Source organism: Symphodus melops (genome assembly GCF_947650265.1).
Source record: "Symphodus melops genome assembly, chromosome: 6".
NCBI lineage: Eukaryota > Metazoa > Chordata > Actinopteri > Labriformes > Labridae > Symphodus > Symphodus melops.
The window spans coordinates 28108264-28126436 of NC_136696.1; the positions used below are offsets into that span (position 1 = coordinate 28108264).

General features: G+C 46.1%; 1 protein-coding gene across 2 annotated transcripts in view; it reads left to right on the top strand.

Annotated features, from left to right (window-relative positions):
- The window catches only part of aass (aminoadipate-semialdehyde synthase), a 134571-nt gene extending 116857 nt beyond the window's left edge, over positions 1–17714 (top strand). The window contains exons 3-26 of one of the 2 annotated variants that reach the window (XM_079345829.1): positions 609–848; positions 936–1112; positions 1272–1356; positions 1817–1884; positions 2361–2507; positions 2618–2696; positions 3328–3455; positions 4385–4533; positions 4747–4869; positions 5191–5302; positions 5492–5551; positions 5952–6019; positions 7345–7401; positions 9566–9687; positions 9827–9956; positions 10368–10478; positions 11385–11493; positions 11797–11937; positions 12024–12191; positions 12388–12471; positions 13516–13631; positions 14927–15015; positions 15164–15340; positions 15894–17714. In XM_079345829.1, the coding sequence (XP_079201955.1) occupies positions 630–848; positions 936–1112; positions 1272–1356; positions 1817–1884; positions 2361–2507; positions 2618–2696; positions 3328–3455; positions 4385–4533; positions 4747–4869; positions 5191–5302; positions 5492–5551; positions 5952–6019; positions 7345–7401; positions 9566–9687; positions 9827–9956; positions 10368–10478; positions 11385–11493; positions 11797–11937; positions 12024–12191; positions 12388–12471; positions 13516–13631; positions 14927–15015; positions 15164–15340; positions 15894–16012 (2838 nt within the window). In that variant the 5' untranslated portion in view covers positions 609–629 and the 3' untranslated portion in view covers positions 16013–17714. The remainder of the gene's footprint in view (positions 1–608; positions 849–935; positions 1113–1271; positions 1357–1816; positions 1885–2360; positions 2508–2617; positions 2697–3327; positions 3456–4384; positions 4534–4746; positions 4870–5190; positions 5303–5491; positions 5552–5951; positions 6020–7344; positions 7402–9565; positions 9688–9826; positions 9957–10367; positions 10479–11384; positions 11494–11796; positions 11938–12023; positions 12192–12387; positions 12472–13515; positions 13632–14926; positions 15016–15163; positions 15341–15893) is intronic. The other variant, XM_079345830.1, reaches the window with a different exon arrangement.
- The last annotated feature ends 459 nt before the right edge of the window (positions 17715–18173 follow it).

The window sequence follows — 18173 nt, forward strand, 5'->3', positions numbered from 1 at the left end:
CGGATAAGACATTAATATGTAGCCTCAGGGGTTAGCTTAGCATAATGAATGGAAACGGAGGGAAACTGCTAGCATGGATCTGCTAGCTGCATTTTTTACTTTTTATATTATTTTTGGGTAAAAGGATGACATCTCCCTGGTCTCTGATTGGCTAACACACCCTCACTAAAATACGAGTCTTTGATGTTCACAGAGGCCGTTTATCCTCAAATGAAGAGTTTACCATCTTCTCTAGGCTCCGCCCCCCTGGTCTAAAGGTAGCAGCACCTGGTTACTGATAAACGCATGTAAAGCGTTCGCTCGGTCCGTGTTCAAAGCGGGTGAAGAAATGGCTTCACAGCGGTTGGGCGGGGCTTTATTATGATGAGGGAAGACGATGGTGGTTGTGTGTGTCTGTGTTTATTGGTTCCCAGTCTGTCCAATCAGCTCTCTCCCAGCAGCAAACCTGATCAGACCTCCAGTCGTGCAAACGCACCCTCATATTCACAAGATTCTCTCACAAAGTGTTTTTTTGATCTTGCGTAGCTGAACGTGCTGAGCCGTCACGTTTTGTTGAACGTGGCGTTCTCAGCATCGTGTGGCGCCGTGTCTTTGTCCTGAGCGAGCAGGCAGGCGGGTGGCGTGCAGTCATGTTCAGAATCATCAGTCACCACGGTAAGGGGACGCTGAGCTGCGTCCCCGGCCAGAAGCGCTATGAGCACAAAAAGGCCGTCATGGCCATCCGCAGAGAGGACATCAACCCGTGGGAGAGGAGGGCGCCGCTGGCCCCACGCCACATCAAAGAGCTGACCAGCGAAGGCGTCAAAGTCCTGGTGCAACCGTCCAACAGCAGAGCCATCCACGAGAAGGTACGTCGCTCGACCACGACCCTACAAACGAATCGGCGTGAACGTTGAGGCTGGCGTCTGATTGGTCGAGGTGCGTTTGTTCTGCAGTACTACAGGACGGCGGGCGCCATCATCCAGGAGGACATCTCCGAGGCGTCGCTGATCATCGGGGTCAAACGGCCGCCGGAGGAGAAGCTCATTCCCAGGAAGACGTACGCCTTCTTCTCCCACACCATCAAAGCTCAGGAGGCTAACATGGGGCTGCTGGAGGACCTGCTGAAGAAGGTGAGAGCTTCTGATCCCTGGACCCCGGACTCTCCGGGACCAGGTCTGCCCCCAGACCAGAATCTGAAACTGTGAAAGTCTCACAAGCTGTACCGCAGAAACAAAACTAGAATCTGTTTTTTCGAAATCTAAAGTTTGGATGATGATTCTCTCCCTCAGGAGATTCGTCTGATCGACTACGAGAAGATGACCAACGCCAGCGGCAGTCGGCTCGTGGCGTTCGGTCAGTGGGCCGGCGTTGCAGGTATGTCTGAATCGTAGTCTCGCCCTCTCGTTCCCACAGCTTGCTCCGCGCTCGCCGCGCTCCGTCAGAGACTCTTTTTTTTTTCCTTTCTTTCTCCGTCACTCGAGTGTGTGGCAGCTGCGGGTGTCGTCTCTGACCGTAACCATGGAGACGAACACCTGACTCGGTTGTTTCTGCGTCTTCACGGTTTCCTCTCCACGACCTTCGAGGCCGCCGACTCTCTTTGCCCCGCGAGGCGTTCACGGTCATTCCACTGTGGGCGTAAATATTGGCGTCCCCGTTCTGTGAGGAGGAGCGAGGGAGCTTCGCGTACTCGCAGTCAGACACGTGCATACACGGCGCCGTGCTTGCCGCTGTTACCACCATGGATGGCGGTGCAGAGATCAACTAGTGCCTCTGATTGGAAGGTGAAAGGTCACGGGGTCACATGTCAGTCTGATTCTTTGTTTTGCTTTCGCAGGAATGATCAACATCTTACACGGACTGGGGCTGCGCTTCCTGGCGCTCGGACACCACACGCCCTTCATGGTGAGAGAGTGTTTTCCCCCCTCGGTCGAACATTTTGAACATTTTGAGGTTGAATATTTGTGTCCAGCTAACGACGGGGACATGCAAGAGCGCATGCACCTCCCTCCCCATTGTCTCCATGGCAACCGAGCGTTTACACTGACGACACCGCTCCGTTACTCACTCTCTCTCTCTCTCTCTCCTGCATGCTCTGTCGTTTATGCGTGGGTCAAACGCAGGGGATTGTGGGTACAAGACGCGAGTGTCATACATGAAATGCACTTTTATTTTTTATTCTTTTATATCTGTAAAAAAATAAAAAAAAATACAGTTTTTTTTTTATTTTTCTGCACTTCGAGCACATGTTGAAAAAATTGAGGATAAAAATGACGAGAGTGCTCGTAGGAAATAAAAAGCTCCTCTCTGTTCTGTTGACGTTTTTAGTGTAAATCTGAACCTGCTTCCTTGTGTCTCTGTCATCACTTCCTGTCTGTCAGCACATCGGCATGGCTCATAACTACAGGAACGTCAGCCAGGCCGTCCACTCAGTGAGGGATTGTGGGTACGAGATCTCCATGGGCCTCTTGCCCAAATCCATCGGCCCCGTGACTTTCTGTTTCACCGGCACCGGCAACGTCTCCAAGGTAGCGCAACGGGGGAAAAAAACATCTCGGACATCCGGGAGCACACAGAGGGGATTCTGGGAGTTGTAGTTCTTAATTGTCTTTTCTTCTTCTTCTTCTTCTTCCTGCAGGGAGCTCAAGACATCATCAACGAGCTTCCTGTTGAGTACGTGGAGCCTCACGAGTTGAAGGAGGTCTCTAAGACTGGAGGTGCGCCCCCCCCCACCCCCCCCCCCCCCCCTTGTCTGTCGTTGTCGACGCCACGCTCGCGGTGCAGAGCTTCAGTCACATCACGGACGTGGCTGCAGCCTGCTCCTCCGACCTCTTTAAAGAGAAACACAGACTCAAAGCGACCGGCTGCCGCCATCTTTAAGTGACAACGTGTCACACGGAGAGCGAGCCCCGAACACACCTCATAACTGAGTCACGGCAGCACGCCATGTTGGTTATATGTGAGCGCGCTGATGTTGAATTATCACGCGTTTGCAGATGTTTGTCTTTACGGGTAACATGCGTTATTATTCTCGTTCTGTGTTCGGCGGCACTTCGAGTCCGAGGGGGACGACGAAGTGTGTGGAGCCGTAGCTCCCGTTTTACCGACGGAGCGGTTACAGTAAGAAATGAAGGAAAAGATTTTTCTTCATCGACGAGAAGAAGACGAGCGTTCTTATCTCGCTCAATAAATACTGCAGAATCTGACGAGTGGGACGCACTTTAATGAGCTCAGTCTGCGCCTGAGAGACCCGTGTGACCAGTAAACTTGTGTAAACGTATAAAAACAAAGAAACAAAATGTGTGATGTAAATGATTGGTTAAGAGTGTGTCGTTGGTTCCTTGTTAGACATGACCAAAGTGTACGCCACCGTCCTGAGCCGACATCACCACCTGATGAGGAAGAGCGACGGCCTTTTCGACTCCGAGGAGTACGACAAGGTCCCGCAGCTTTACACGTCGAACTTCAGGACCAGCGTGAGTCTGCTCCCTTTAACTCCTCCTCCGTCAACACCACCACCCCTTCACTAACCCCCCCCGAGTTACCCCCCCCCCCCCGTACCTGCACCTGCTCCTGTCCGTCACTCAGTCCTCGTCCTCTATTTCTATCCACACACTCGCCAGTTGGAGAGGTGGTTTCAACACTTATGCAACATTAAGATCAGTGACTGTGCCGTCCATTTCTATAATTAGTGTCGTGCAGGATGAGCCCAGAGGTTGTGAAAGTAACAAAAAGATCATTTATTCCTCATATTTGATTAATATAAATGAGGTTAATTTCTATCCACTGATTTTAAACATGTTATTGCAGCTCCTCTTGATCATGTGTGTGAAGTGTGTTGTTGTAAATCCACTCTGATCCTGTATTTGATCATGTCTATAAACCCCTCTATTTCAGCCCTGCTCAGAACAGGCTGTTTCTGTGTCTGTAGCTTTAAATATGTAAATGAGCTGTGTCTGACCACGCCCCCTCTCTGGAAGGGCTCGGGTGTACTCGCTGCTTTCTGGCTCCATGTCCTATTGTTTACGGTGAGAAGGCAGACTCAGAGGGCAGAACAAACACCTAGCTGTGGGAGTGTCACCCACCTGGGGGAGGGGCTACTGCCCTTTGTGATGTCATGAAGGGAACATCTCCAAACGGCCTGTTTGAGCACACATTTTCTGAAAAGTGGAGCAGGCAGAAGACGGAGAGGATGGACTTTTCTCATCATTGGCGGGTTCTTTATATCAATATTCTTTTAACCAGCTTGAAGAACAGGTCACCAGCACACGTGTATGAAGGCTCAGAAATGATGACTCAGCAGTTTTCATTAGTGTTTTATGTTTCACGTAAGAGTTCTTGTCTGGACTTTGGAGGACATAAATAAAGCGTCCCGGCTGTAACTGTTGCATCGTATTGTCCACAGGTGGCGCCGTACACGACCTGTCTAATCAACGGGATTTACTGGGACCCGGACACGCCCCGACTCCTCCGACGAACGGACGCCCAGAGGCTGATAAGACCACCAAAAGTCCCGCCGCCGGCCATCGGGGGGTCGCCTGGGCTGCCTCACAAGTACGGCGAATTTATCCCAGGAGCGCCAGCTCTCTCTCTTATTTACTTAGTGTGTGTGTGTGTGTGTGTGTGTGTGTGTGTGTGTGTGTTGCTGAGCGTCCAGAGGTCACACGTCTATCTCGTCAGGTTATCGGTCGTGTTTGCTCTGAGCCTGTCGCTCGGCCCTCCCTCACACCTCCTCGTCTCTCTCTCTCTCTCTCTCTCCCCCCACAGACTGTTGGCCATCTGCGACATCTCCGCCGACACCGGCGGCTCCATCGAGTTCATGAACGAGTGCACCACCATCGACAAGCCTTTCTGCATGTACGACGCCGACCAGCACATCGACCACGACAGGTACTCCGCCGCGTGAGCGTGACGTTTTTTAACACGTCACTAGAGGTCACCTCTGTTTCCAAACATGGAGGACTGACATGCTGCAGTCTGACCCGGGGACGAGCAGCTGCTCCTCGTATCTCTTCTGTTTGTCCAGCGGCGCGTTCGCTCAGGGGTCACGCTCTGTTTGGATGACATGCGACCCCCTCATCATCAGCTGACGGCCAGCTGATTTTGCTTCACAGCATCCTATTGGCTAACCACTCTTAATCAATATCTGTGTTTGGGGTTGTTGCGTGTACACACAGGAAGTGCAGGTGCTCTGTTTGTGTGTCTCTGCAGCGTGGCGGGAAACGGGATCCTCATGTGCTCCATCGATAACCTTCCTGCCCAGCTGCCCCTCGAAGCCACAGAGTCGTTTGGAGACCGGCTCTTCCCCTTCGTCTGGGAGATGGTAAGAGGTCTGATCTGGGTGTGAGGTGCGGTGAGGGCGTCACCGCCGGGTGTCGAGGTGCTGGTCTTACTGGTTTGCTATGGGAGAGCGCTGCTGCTGGTTTACCGCGGTGAACTGATAAAACCGGACAGACGGGACTTGTCTTTTTGTCGCTGTCAATTTTTTAATGAGTGTTTGTGTCGTTGTCAGCTGCTTTCAGACGCCACCAGACCGCTGGATGAGGAAGAGTTCAGCCCGCAAGTCAGAGACGTAAGTTTAAAAAACACACGCTCGGAGCAGAGGAGGCTGCTGGGAAGGTTTCTGGTCTTTGTTGGTTTATAAATTTATTCATGTGTTTGAGCTGCAAATGTTGAAATGACTTTCCTCTGAGCTTTTTTAAAGATTGATTTATGAGAAGTAAGCAGAAGATTTTGGATGCAAACCTCAGTTAGATTTTAACTTTTTGTGACTTCAGCTTTTGTAAATGGTCACAAAGCTGCAAATCGGTCGTTGTCTGTAAATGTATCTTTTTTTTTTTTTTTCAAATAAAGACAAGGTACTTGTGTAATGAAAGGATTTATAGACTTGTATTGTTTTATTTTGCAGGTTATAAAAAGTTTCAAATCATGCTTCCTCTTCTTCTTCCTCTTCTTGTCTTTTTCTCCTGAAGGCCGTCATCACCTCAAACGGAGTCCTCACCCCGAAGTTTGAATACATCGAGAAACTCCGAGAGAAGAGGTAAGTCTTTCTTCAGACGTTGAGCGCGTCAGTGAGTGTTTTATGAGTTTATTTAAATTAGGGCTGTCTGTATTTATAAATCACTGTTTTTATTATTATTATTGATCCTGTGTTATTTTTGGCCCTTTCTGTGCACCATAGTTGAGCCCTCGCTCTGATAGCTTTGAGCTGTTTGACCTCGCTATGGAAGCCCTAGCCACTGCCTGTTTCTGGGTTTAACTTCACGTCCACAAGTTGCCTTGTTTCTTTCAAAATAAAAGTAGATTTGAATCTTAATCAGACTCTGTTTTATTGCCAAGTACGTTTCCATATACGAGGAATTTGTACTTCAATAAAATACAATTAAATAATAAAATGAAATAAATCAGAAAAAACAGGAAGTAAAGTAATTGTAGAAAACCAAACCCCGCCACTTGATTTGAACTCGATCAGAGCAGATTTTCTTTTTTTTCGTTGCAAAACACAAAAACAACCAGACGGCAACGATGTCGATCGTCGTCCATTTTAGTTTTTTCTTCTAAAGTCACGTTTATTATCTGGCGAGTTTCTTCTGTCTGAGATCTCCTGTCTTTGATGTCTTACTAACCTCTGATGTCTGATGTTCTCCCTCGTTGTAAATATCCGTTACCATCTGAAAATCGTGTCTTCTGTAGCCAGCTCAAGACGGCGCAAAAATGGAAAAATAAAATGCATAATAACAGAATTTCAAACGTGATTAAAAGTTGTTTAATCTTGATTTAATAACTGTACTCGTTGGACAGCCCTAATTTAACGTATCGTGTTTCGACCAGCTTGTGAAAAACGATTCATAAAAACTTGTTCCGCTCGATTTTAACGCTCCCAATCTATGGATGAAATGTGTTAAAGATTACGAAAGAGGTAACGTGTGTTCTGTTTAAGTTTCTAATGTAGCTCACCTGTGCTAACGTAGCATCTGTATAACGTGTAATCCTAGCATCTTAGCTAATAGCGCTAGTCTCCTGCCTTCCTTGCTAACTCGTCCTTTTTGAGCTTCACAGCTTGTGGTTTTTAGTCTCAGTGCTGAAAACTAACAGTCACCTGTGGTTGTTCCTGCACAGTGCTGCCCTCTGCTGTCCGCTCTGCCAACTTGCTTGGTTAGCCACGGCTCACTATTAAGCCACAGCTGCTAGCCCAACGTCAGACACTGGACCCTCGGGTGTCGAGGGGTAGAAACACTTTTTCTCTCTCACTCTCTCTCTTTTCACCGAATCCGCCGTCAAGACCTGTACGTCGTATCACTCTGTCACATTTCACCTTTCTGTGCTTGTGCATGTTTTTAAACTGCAGCATCGATCTTTTTTCAGAGTCACAGGAGACTATCGTTACCAGGGTTACAATGTTCAGCCGAGGTTTACACAAAGGTAGGAAACTGTTTACACAAAGGTAGGAAACTGCAAGAAGCCTCTCTTCATATAAAGAATAAAAAGCTCATGTTGTCCACATTTTCCAAAAAAACCTCTCGCTGTGCGCCCGGCCCCTGCAGCCAGTGCAGCGCACGCCACATCCTGAAAGCTCCTCATTGGTCCAATTAAGTAAAGCCTCACATACAGGACTTTCATACATGGAGGAAACTCCAAAAAAAAAAATCCTGATGTGTACTTGTTGGCCACGCCCCCAAAAGTAGGCGGGGCCAAACCCAATTATCAGCTATCAGGAGCTACGATGTCCCTGCTCTAATGACGAGGCGAGAAAGAAAACAAATACATTAAAACAAAGCTTAAGGAAAGGATGCAGCAGAAATAAAGAAAACAGAACAGAAGAAAGATTGTACATAATTAAAAGATAAAGAATGTAAAATAACTCATTAAAGAAAAAAACAACTAAAGGAAGAATGTGTGCAGAGTAAATATTTCTGTAAAGCCCGAGTGAATAATAAAGTTTTAGAAGAGCTGAGTGTGCCAGCAGTCCTCAGGTGAATGATGAACCTGTTGCATCATGTTTTCTGTTGGTCAGTGTGTTCCTGTCTGCTCATCTGAGTTAATGTGTACTCAGTGAGACTGAGACAAACAATGATTATCTCCTGTGACTCTGTGAAAGACAGAAAACAAACCATCCATCTGCATGTTTTTGTTTTTTTCAATCAGCTCTGATTTTAATTTTTCAATCTACGACACGTTTCCTCCTTTAAACGCCTCACAGCTTCTCGGCAGCTTCAAAGATCTGAACGACCAGTCTGACTTCATAATGTTTGTTTTTCTCAGCTGATTGATATTCAGGCTCCGTGCACACAATGAATCTGTGAGCGGCTCGTCGTCAGCCCCTCTCACAGACACGGGGTCACATTGAGGACATCTTTAAGACCTGATGAGTTTTCTCCCTAAGTATCTTTTTTTTCCAGACAAGCCATGCCTCCAAATCTTAATCCTTTTGATTGAGTTTGGCTCCTTTAAGATATGTAAAGTCAGGGAGAAATCCTCCTGAGGGAACGTCTCTCTTTTCTTTGTTTATTAATTAAGGAGGCGGGGCCCCGGCGCCCGCTCGGACCTCCAGTCGGTCTTGTGCATGTGCGCCGTGTCGCATCCAATTAGTGCAACGCTAACGAGTCCACAGTGCTGACTCGTGGGGGATGTGAGGACATGGGTGCTTGGTGGTTGTGCCACAGGTCGCTGGGGGTGTGGCCTCTATCATGGTGTTATTGTTGTTATGATAATCCAGCATCTCTAACTGACTCCGGCAGTTCGGGAGAAGGCCTCTCGGATTAATTAAGAGGCGTGAGAGTGTGAGGCGGCGTGGTACAGTGGACTCACACGGGTTACAGGGTTACGCTCACCGTCTTTGAAAGTGAATTATGTCATGTAAGTAAAGTTCTCGTGGACTGTCGAAAATCTCACACGTGTGTTCTCTCTGAAGGTCGGCTCGTCTCGTTCAAATGGACACGCGTCAGTCAGACGTGAACGGAAAAGCCTGCCAGCTTCAAACTGATGCAGCACAGAAACTCGTTGGGCGATAATGAACTCTCCTCCTCCTCCCCCGTCACTCATGGTTCATTCTGATCCTCATCAATCACCTCAAAAGTGTCTGATCAGAGATTTCTGTCCCCACTTTGACTTCTCAACACATTTCACTGTCACATCTAAGACGTTATACTGTCACCTGAGAAACGCACATAAAGATGTCTGATCACTTTAACATCTCACTCTCTACACAGCTCACTGATTGGTCCTTTTTAATACAGAACTTCTTCACTCAAATTCCATGTAGAGACGGCTGACCTATGTTTCAGGGGATACAGTCAAGAAATGTGAAGAGTCAAAGGTGCACAGCTGATTCATTTCCACTCAGGCAGACTGGTTCCCATCCAGTAATCAGGGTTAAAGGAGTTTTTTTAAATTAAATCTCAGATCATCTGGTAACTTCACAAAAATCATAAAAATTTATTTTTAATTTCTCAATTATTTGGTCAATTTAAGGGTTTAAAATCTCCATCTGTTTGATGTATGTGCAGTTAGAAAGACCGCCCTTAGTGTTTTATGAGGTGTTTTTTTTATAACGGGACTCTAAGTCATTGTCCTTGACGCCCTTCAGAGAGCACGATCAGATAGTGAAGAAGCCCGGGATGAAGCGCGTTCTGCTGCTGGGTTCAGGATACGTCTCAGGACCTGTTGTCGAGTATTTGACTCGAGACGAGAGGACCCAAGTCACTGTGGGTGAGTAAGCCCTACAAAGTCAGTCAGATGATATTTAGAACATTAAGCAAGGTTATTCGCACCAGCTCAGGCTGTCCTGGACACGACGGCGTTGCAGCCCATGTAACGTGTGTTGTGTTTGTCTCTGGTTGTTTTTTAGCGTCTGTTCTGCTGAAGCAGGCCGAAGAGCTGGCGGCAAAATATCCCAACACCATCCCTGTGACTCTGGACGCCAGCAGCCAGGAGGGTCACCTCGAGTCTCTGGTCAAAGATCACGACTTGGTCATCAGGTAAGTCATGCTGTAAAACATGCTGAGAGATGGCGTGGGAGATGCCTTTATTGCCTTTTTAGATCCCTTTATTTGGACACAATCATTTTTCAGACTTTTTTGTTTTTGTTGGCCACACCCCCAAAAGTAGGCGGAGCCAAACACAAATTATCGGCTTTATTTCGCCCCCATCTTATCACTGTAATAGAAGATGTTGGGATGCATTCTGTTTTGTGTTTGCACAAGGTCTTCAATTTGTCACACCCCCAAAAGTAGGCGGAGCCAAACACCAATTATTAGCTAAATTTGGCATCAGACCAAAAAATGAAGCTGTGTTGACATCTCGGCGCATTTTGCTCAGCTCTACGTCATGAGACTGACCTGAATCTACATGATCTACATCTGACCTGACCTCCTCCCTCTGCTCCTCAGCTTGCTGCCGTACTCGTTTCACCCTCTCATCGCCAAACACTGCATCAACAAGAAGGTGAACATGGTGACAGCCAGCTACCTGAGTCCTGCCATGAAGGAGCTTCAGAGCAAGTGAGTACACAACATACAGAGATTAAAAAATAAAACAAACAGGATTACGTCAGGATACAGAGAGTGAACTTCAACTGAAGTAGGAACATCTTCTGTTCGACTATTAAAGAGAAAAAAATGAAATTGTACAATCTTCACTTTTTTTTAATGGATGGAAAATTAGAACATGATATTTAGTGGTTAAATTTGACTTATTGTGAAAATAGATAATAATAAGATACTTAAAGGGGCAGTATGTCACTCTGACCCCTAGTGTTTAAAATGAGTACTGCAGTCTAAACTCTAATCATCACAGAGAGCTGTCTCTCTGTAGCTTCAGTGTTTAGCCAGCTCTGCATGTGGTGGACACTGTAGCTTCAGTGTTTAGCCAGCTCTGCATGTGGTGGACACTGTAGCTTCAGTGTTTAGCCAGCTCTGCATGGGTCTGTAAAGCTTTCTGCGTTCTAACCTCTCTCCATGTTTCAAAAGCATCTCCAACATTGATCCTAGTTTGAGCAGCTTTCTGCTGCTGGAGCTTATTAGAAACATGCAGTTTTAAGAATCACTTGAAAAACATATCAGGGGGAGAAGAAGTTTTAAGTAAAGACACAAAATAGAAACGTTCTCCTCTGCTTTATATCTGGTTCAAATTTTAAAACTTGACTTTTATTTTTCACATTATCGTGTTTTTTTTGTTGTTTTTTTTCAAACTCAGAAAAAACAAGAATGACTGAGACTTCAGTATAATCTAACGTTTGAGCTTCTGTAGCAAACAGCCTTGACTCTCCAGGCACATCGTGGAAAAGTAAACTAAATACAACAAATCTGAAAGAGAAATCCTGAAAAACAAGTTCAGTTTGTTTTCAAATGTGTGTGAGGTTCATTGAGGTCATACTGGAACTAAATGTGTGTGTGTGTCTGCGTCAGAGCCGAGGAGGCGGGCATCACCATCGTGAACGAGATGGGATTGGACCCGGGGATCGACCACATGCTGGCCATGGAGTGTATCGACCAGGGCAAAGCAGACGGCTGCACGGTGAGTCAGCACACACTCAGTGTGTGTGTGTGTGTGTGTGTGTGTGTGTGTGTGTGTGTGTGTGTGTGTTAGATAATGATTGTTTGAACACACACCGGTGGAGATATTGATCCCTGGTTGAATGATCCATGTCGCTGAAGTTCACGCAGGTTTGACGGTTTGAGGTCAGAGTCAGGCGACGTCATACTTGATGATTTTTTTCTGTCTGACTTTTAATTTGAAACATATTAATTTAACCACGCTGACCAAAACAGGAGAGTAAGTGTTGATTGACAGGAAGTGATTTGCCCTTTGAACCCTCAGGTGGAGTCGTACAGCTCGTTCTGCGGCGGCCTTCCTGCTCCTGAATGTTCCGATAATCCTCTTCGCTACAAGTTCAGCTGGAGTCCGTACGGCGTCCTGCTCAACACCATCAGCCCCGCCATCTTCCTGCAAGACAACGAGGTATGGAGGCCTTAAAGGGCCAATTTGTTTTTGCAACGCAATCAGCGTTGTCCCTCCTCTGAAATAATGTGTGTGTGTGTGTGTAGGTGGTGAGCATCCCGGCCGGCGGCTCTCTGATGGACGCCACCTTGCCGATGGATTTCTTCCCTGGTTTCAACCTCGAGGGATTTCCGAACCGTGACAGCACCAAGTACGCCGAGCAGTATGGCATCGAGACGGCACACACGCTGATCAGAGGAACGCTGCGCTTCAAGGTCAACACACACACACACACACACAGAAAAGTCAGCACACTAAGAGTCCTTTAGAGTTTATCTATGATGCACCATGTGTGTAACTTAAAAGAAAAAAAAAAAGTTATAGTGGTGGTGCTATAAATCCTGATGCTTTCTGTATCTGTGCAGCTAATGACTTACTGTGACTCACTTTAGCTCTCATTGTGCACCACAGGGCTTCTCAAAGGCCATGAGTGGGTTCATCAAACTGGGTCTAATCAACAGCGAGCCCTGTCCAATCCCTCACCTCACACCCTGGGTAAGAACGTCTGCTAAGAGTGCATTCATGGTTTAGAAACACACACGGTTTAAAGGCTTCCTTTTGAGAGCTGCTTTTTTTTTTTTTTTTTTTTTTTTTTTTTTTTTTCCTCTCCGCTCTCGCACTTTTATGAAATGAGCTGTTGTTGTGGCTTTTCCACTTGACGTGTGTGACTGGGAAGTGAAGAGTCCTCTACCGTCAAAAGCTGCTTGTCAACATCAAGGCTGCCGTGACCTAAGGCTCTCTGACACTGATGAGTTTGCTGCACATAATCTGTGTCCTTTTTTATCTTCTCGGGATGAAAGAGACGCACAGAGCTGCTGGTTCAAAGCGTGTTCATCACGAATCAAAGCATGAACAGCTTTTTTTTATTATTATTTTTTTATATCGCTCCTATTTTCTTTATGAAAACACTCAAATATTTTTATTCAATAAAAAACAGCCAGGAGAGAAATTCAGAGACTATTACCGAAAGTGACTTAACTCCTTGGATGAAAATAGGAGTAGATTGTGAAGGAAATAAGGGTACATACTAGGAGCTAAACGGAAGACTAAGGGTACATGCTAGGAGCTAAACAGAAGACTAAGGGTACATACTAGGAGCTAAAGAGAAGACTAAGGGTACATACTAGGAGCTAAAGAGAAGACTAAGGGTACATACTAGGAGCTAAAGAGAAGACTAAGGGTACATACTAGGAGCTAAACGGAAGACTAAGGGTACATACTAGGAGCTAAAGAGAAGATTAAGGGTACATACTAGGAGCTAAACAGAAGATTAAGGGTACATACTAGGAGCTAAACAGAAGATTAAGGGTACATACTAGGAGCTAAACAGAAGACTAAGGGTACATACTAGGAGCTAAAGAGAAGACTAAGGGTACATACTAGGAGCTAAAGAGAAGACTAAGGGTACATACTAGGAGCTAAAGAGAAGACTAAGGGTACATACTAGGAGCTAAAGAGAAGACTAAGGGTACATACTAGGAGCTAAAGAGAAGACTAAGGGTACATACTAGGCGCTAAACAGATTTGTTCTCTCTACAGAAAGATCTGCTGTGTAAGCAGATGGGATTGTCCTCCTCGATTTCCCAGGATGCATTTGAAGCAGCTGTTTACGAGCGCATCGGAAAGGACGAGTTAGCGATGAACACTCTTCAATGGTGAGAGAGGAAAACACTTTGATCTGGAAAGTCACAAAGTACTCTTTTAAAAATACCTGTTTTATCTAAAAAGTCGGGCTGCGTCCTTTACGGCAGTGCGACCAAAACAACCGATATAAATCGCTGTGATGGTAAGAGAGCGGCCGCCACCACCGCACACTGCACGCCACCTGATAATCACCGCCATTCCTTGAGGCTTTGTGAGCTGTAGGAAAAACAAAGTGACACAGACCAAGTTTCCAGGCCTGCGTTTGAAACATCTTTTCACCTTCATTAACTTAAATTAATAAAAAAGAGAAGAAAATGACACACCCGCCATGTTTATCGTTGCCATGGAAACACTCAATGTTACGCCCAAAGACTGCTTTTGCTGCGGTCGTCTTGACTACGGTCAACACTGAGGTAATTTTTTTTTTAATCCGGGGTGGGAGGAGCATCACTCCCATGATTCCCCGCATTTCATTAAGAGCCCCCTGGTGGCAGAACTTAAACACTGCACGTTCGAAGAAAACGGTGGCGTGTTGTTTGGTAAATAAAGGTGTTGACGTGCTGGGCTGATTGAAAGACGAGTGACCAGCGACTCTGCTGTACAACTCGTCTGCTGTTACTTTTTTTCCGGGTTGGCGGTGATGGTTGCGCTGGTTGAACAAGGCCGATGAGGATCCTCGTCTGCACACTTCTTCACTTTCCCTCCTAATGAGGACGCCTGAAGTGGTGTAAGCGTGCGCGCTGTTCAAATTAAATCAACTTTTCCAAGAGTCTCTTCAGACCAAGGCTCCGCGCTGCCATTGTTCTCCCGCCGCTGGAGCTGAGGCGAAGAGGTGTGCGCTGGCTGGCATTGAAACGTAAAAAGTGAACCATTGGAATCGCTCCATTTTGTGTCGTCAAAAGAGAGTAAAAAGCCAACACGCTCACAGCTCCCACTGAATGTCTTGTTGTTCACTTAATCAATTCACCAGCCGAGCAGAGACAAAAAACAACTGCTCATCTCTTCAGATTTAGCCAAGGATGCGTGGGAAGCCGCAACGCCGCCAGGGTGTTAAAGCAGAATCACTTTCTTTCAAAGCTTTGAATTTGGCTTTGTGAAGGTTATTCTATTCTAAGGCTTTCTTCTTTTTTGTGTGTGTGTGTGTGTGTGTGTGTGTGTGTGTGTGTGTGTGTGTGTGTGTGTGTGTGTGTGTGTGTGTGTGTGTGTGTGTGTGTGTGTGTGTGTGTGTGTGTGTGTGTGTGTGTGTGTGTGTGTGTGTGTGTGTGTGTGTGTGTGTGTGTGTGTGTGTGTGTGTGTGTGTTTTCAGGTTTGGGATGCTGAGTGATGAGTTGGTGCCTTGCGCTGACAACTTGCTGGCTGCTCTGGCAAAACATCTGGAAGTCAGACTCTCCTATGGTGAGCCAGAATTCCCGATTATTTTATTTAAAAAAAAAAAAATTAAAACATTTTTTTTAAATTTAAAAAAAAAAAAAAATTCTTAACCCGAGACCTAAACGTCAAACTGCTGCATCAGTTTACGATCAATTTCTCTCCTCGTGTGCAGATAAAAAAGAGCGCGACATGATCGTCCTGAGGAACGACGTTGGACTCCGCCACCCGACCGGCGAGCTTGAGACCAAGCACATCAGCATGGTGGTGTACGGAGACCCCAACGGCTTCTCTGCCATGGCCAAGACTGTCGGATACCCAGCAGCCATTGCTGCTCGCATGGTCCTCGATGGTCAGTGAGATTATGGATGAAGTCTTTGAATCTATGTAGCTTTAAATATGTAAATGAGCTGTTTCTGTGTCTGTAGCTTTAAATATGTAAATGAGCTGTGTCTGACCACGCCCCCTCTCTGGAAGGGCTCGGGTGTACTCGCTGCTTTCTGGCTCCATGTCCTATTGTTTACGGTGAGAAGGCAGACTCAGAGGGCAGAACAAACACCTAGCTGTGGGAGTGTCACCCACCTGGGGGAGGGGCTACTGCCCTTTGTGATGTCATGAAGGGAAACTCTCCAAACGGCCTGTTTGAGCACACATTTTCTGAAAAGTGGAGCAGGGAGAAGACGGAGAGGATGGACTTTTCTCATCATTGGGGGGTTTGGAGACAGACTAGAGACACATGTTAGAGGAACATGGAGTAGAGGATTATGCAGAATATGTGACCTGTAAATTACTTGCTTTTATTTTGAAATAAAGGTGCTTCCTTTAGATTGAAGGTTGGGATCAAAAGCTGAAGTCCAACAGCTCAAAATAACGTTTAACCTCAGTGCACGTCTTTCTCTCTGCAGGAGAAATCACTACAAAGGGACTGGTGGTTCCGATGATAAAGGAGGTCTACGGCCCGGCGCTGGACCGACTGAAGGCGGAAGGACTTCACTTCATGTCCAAGAGCAGCCTGCAGGAGTAGAGCCTCATGTGGAAGCAGATAATCCCTGCCAATCCTCTCACACACACAAAAAAAAAAGATATTCTCCAATCACATCTAAACTGGATCTTCTGCCAGACTGAGACTCACCTGTCTGAATGTAGTCCCTGTTTGAAACCTGCCCCCCCAAAGGGTTCTGATCTAGTGTCCAGAAGACCGTTTTTGAAGTAAAGCATGTCAAAGTGTAACCGCAGGAAAAAGCCAAACAGGTCAAAAGGATGAATCCCTGAAAGTTATTTCAAGTCTGTAATATTAAGTATATTATAAGTCTGCTGTATAAAGATTATTCTCTGTTGCTTGGAAACCGGTTTTAAGTCTGAGGTCAAAAAGGTCAAAAAAAAAAAGTACGGCGTTAAAGTTCAACTTTGACGGAAATGTTCCTCGAACTGTATCAGAGAGAAGTTCTTCTGTGAAGATGTGTGAGGTCGACTCATTAAAGCAACATTTCAGCATCAAAAGCACAAACGTCATTCACTCCTGCTGAGCTGCATCTGTGAACACAAACGACAATCGTCGACTCCCATTTCCTGTTTGGGAAAATGTTGTGATTCCCGGTCGTCCTCGTTTTCATTTTTACTCTTCGTAGTTTAGGGTCACTTGAAGCTGCATCTTCACCTCCTCATCATCATCCGTCCACACAAACGTTCGTGCACCACGTAGATGTGGCGTGTGCGTCGCTCTGTTACAAAGTCAAACCGCCACCTGCTGGACTGAAAAGGGCACTACAGCCTTTTTATGTCGTTTCTGCAGATCCGAGCGCACGGCGTCTGTTATGAGAAGTTGCTCTCAGGTAAACAAAAGTGACCTGATTTTATTAAAAGATGACCTGTAGGGGGCGCTGTCTGCCAGCACGATGCACCAACTAATCACTGTACAGAAGCTCAAGTCCTTGAGTGGGATGCCCGGGTTCGAATCCTACCCGTGTCTCGTTGGCTGCATGTCGTTCCCTTCCACAATAAAGGCATAACAGACGACACATTTCAACGTTAGCTAGCGGCTACCGCTGCAGAGAAGTGGTCAGAATCAGTTTAACTGTTTGAAAGCATCTTGTGTTGTTTTTCTTTCTTGCCTCGTTTACCACAAATGTTCCGAATCTTTTCAGATGTGGAGTTAAACATGAACGTTTGTTTTACGTGATGCTAACGTTAGCTTGTCCGGTCAGGGTTGGACTTGAAAATTAAACTTTAATGCTTCTTGTACGTCACACGTGAGAGGAAACGTAACCTGGATGTCCCCAGTTATCTGTTATAACCCTTAAAAATCCCAACTTTGCACATATTAGCAAATTTAACCCTTCGTATTTGAATATCAAAACATAAAAATCTAATTTGCTATTCTTATTACCAAAGTATGTCGTTCAACACCATATAGGACCTTTCAAATCTCCATTATTTTAGAAAAAGTGCATTTAACCTCGACTCTTTCAAGGTTTCAAGTGTTGGAGGTGTGACGCTGAAGGAGAGCGGAGGCTGGGTGGATTATTTGTGGGATTCGAGTGGAAGAGTCATTGTCTGTCACCTAAGCTATATTTATTTGACTTTGAGGGGGCGGGGTGGTTTGTTTGCTTTAAACGGGTGAAAAATAAATAAAACGACAGAAAGAGGCTCTGAGAGTTCTTTACATGTATGAAGCTGTGACGAACATGAGCACGATGGGAGTCAAATAAAGGATGAATATAAACTCACTTTGTTGGTTTGAGTTTTCATGTGAGTGAAGCGCACGGATTTTTGTGAAAGCTTCATGATTTGTGCTTTCATGAAATGTACCGATGACGTCATGAATGAAGACGCCTCTTAACGTTTTTTCGAAAGGTGATCCAACCTTCCCCCCCGAGGACCCCGAGTCTCTTACCAGACTCTTCTCTGTGGGCGCTTTAAAGGCACCACACGGCGCCCCTGGGTTTGCCAGATATGAGAGCAGTTATCAGGTGAACAGGTGTTGCAGCGATGGAAGCGGGCAGTGGAACTGCTTCAGATAGAAGTGATTGTACCCGAGCTAAAAAGCCTCTGCATGTTTCTAATAAGCTCCAGCAGCAGAAAGCTGCTCAAACTAGGATCAATGTTGGAGATGAAACATGGAGAGAGGTTAGAACGCAGAAAGCTTTACAGACCCATGCAGAGCTGGCTAAACACTGAAGCTACAG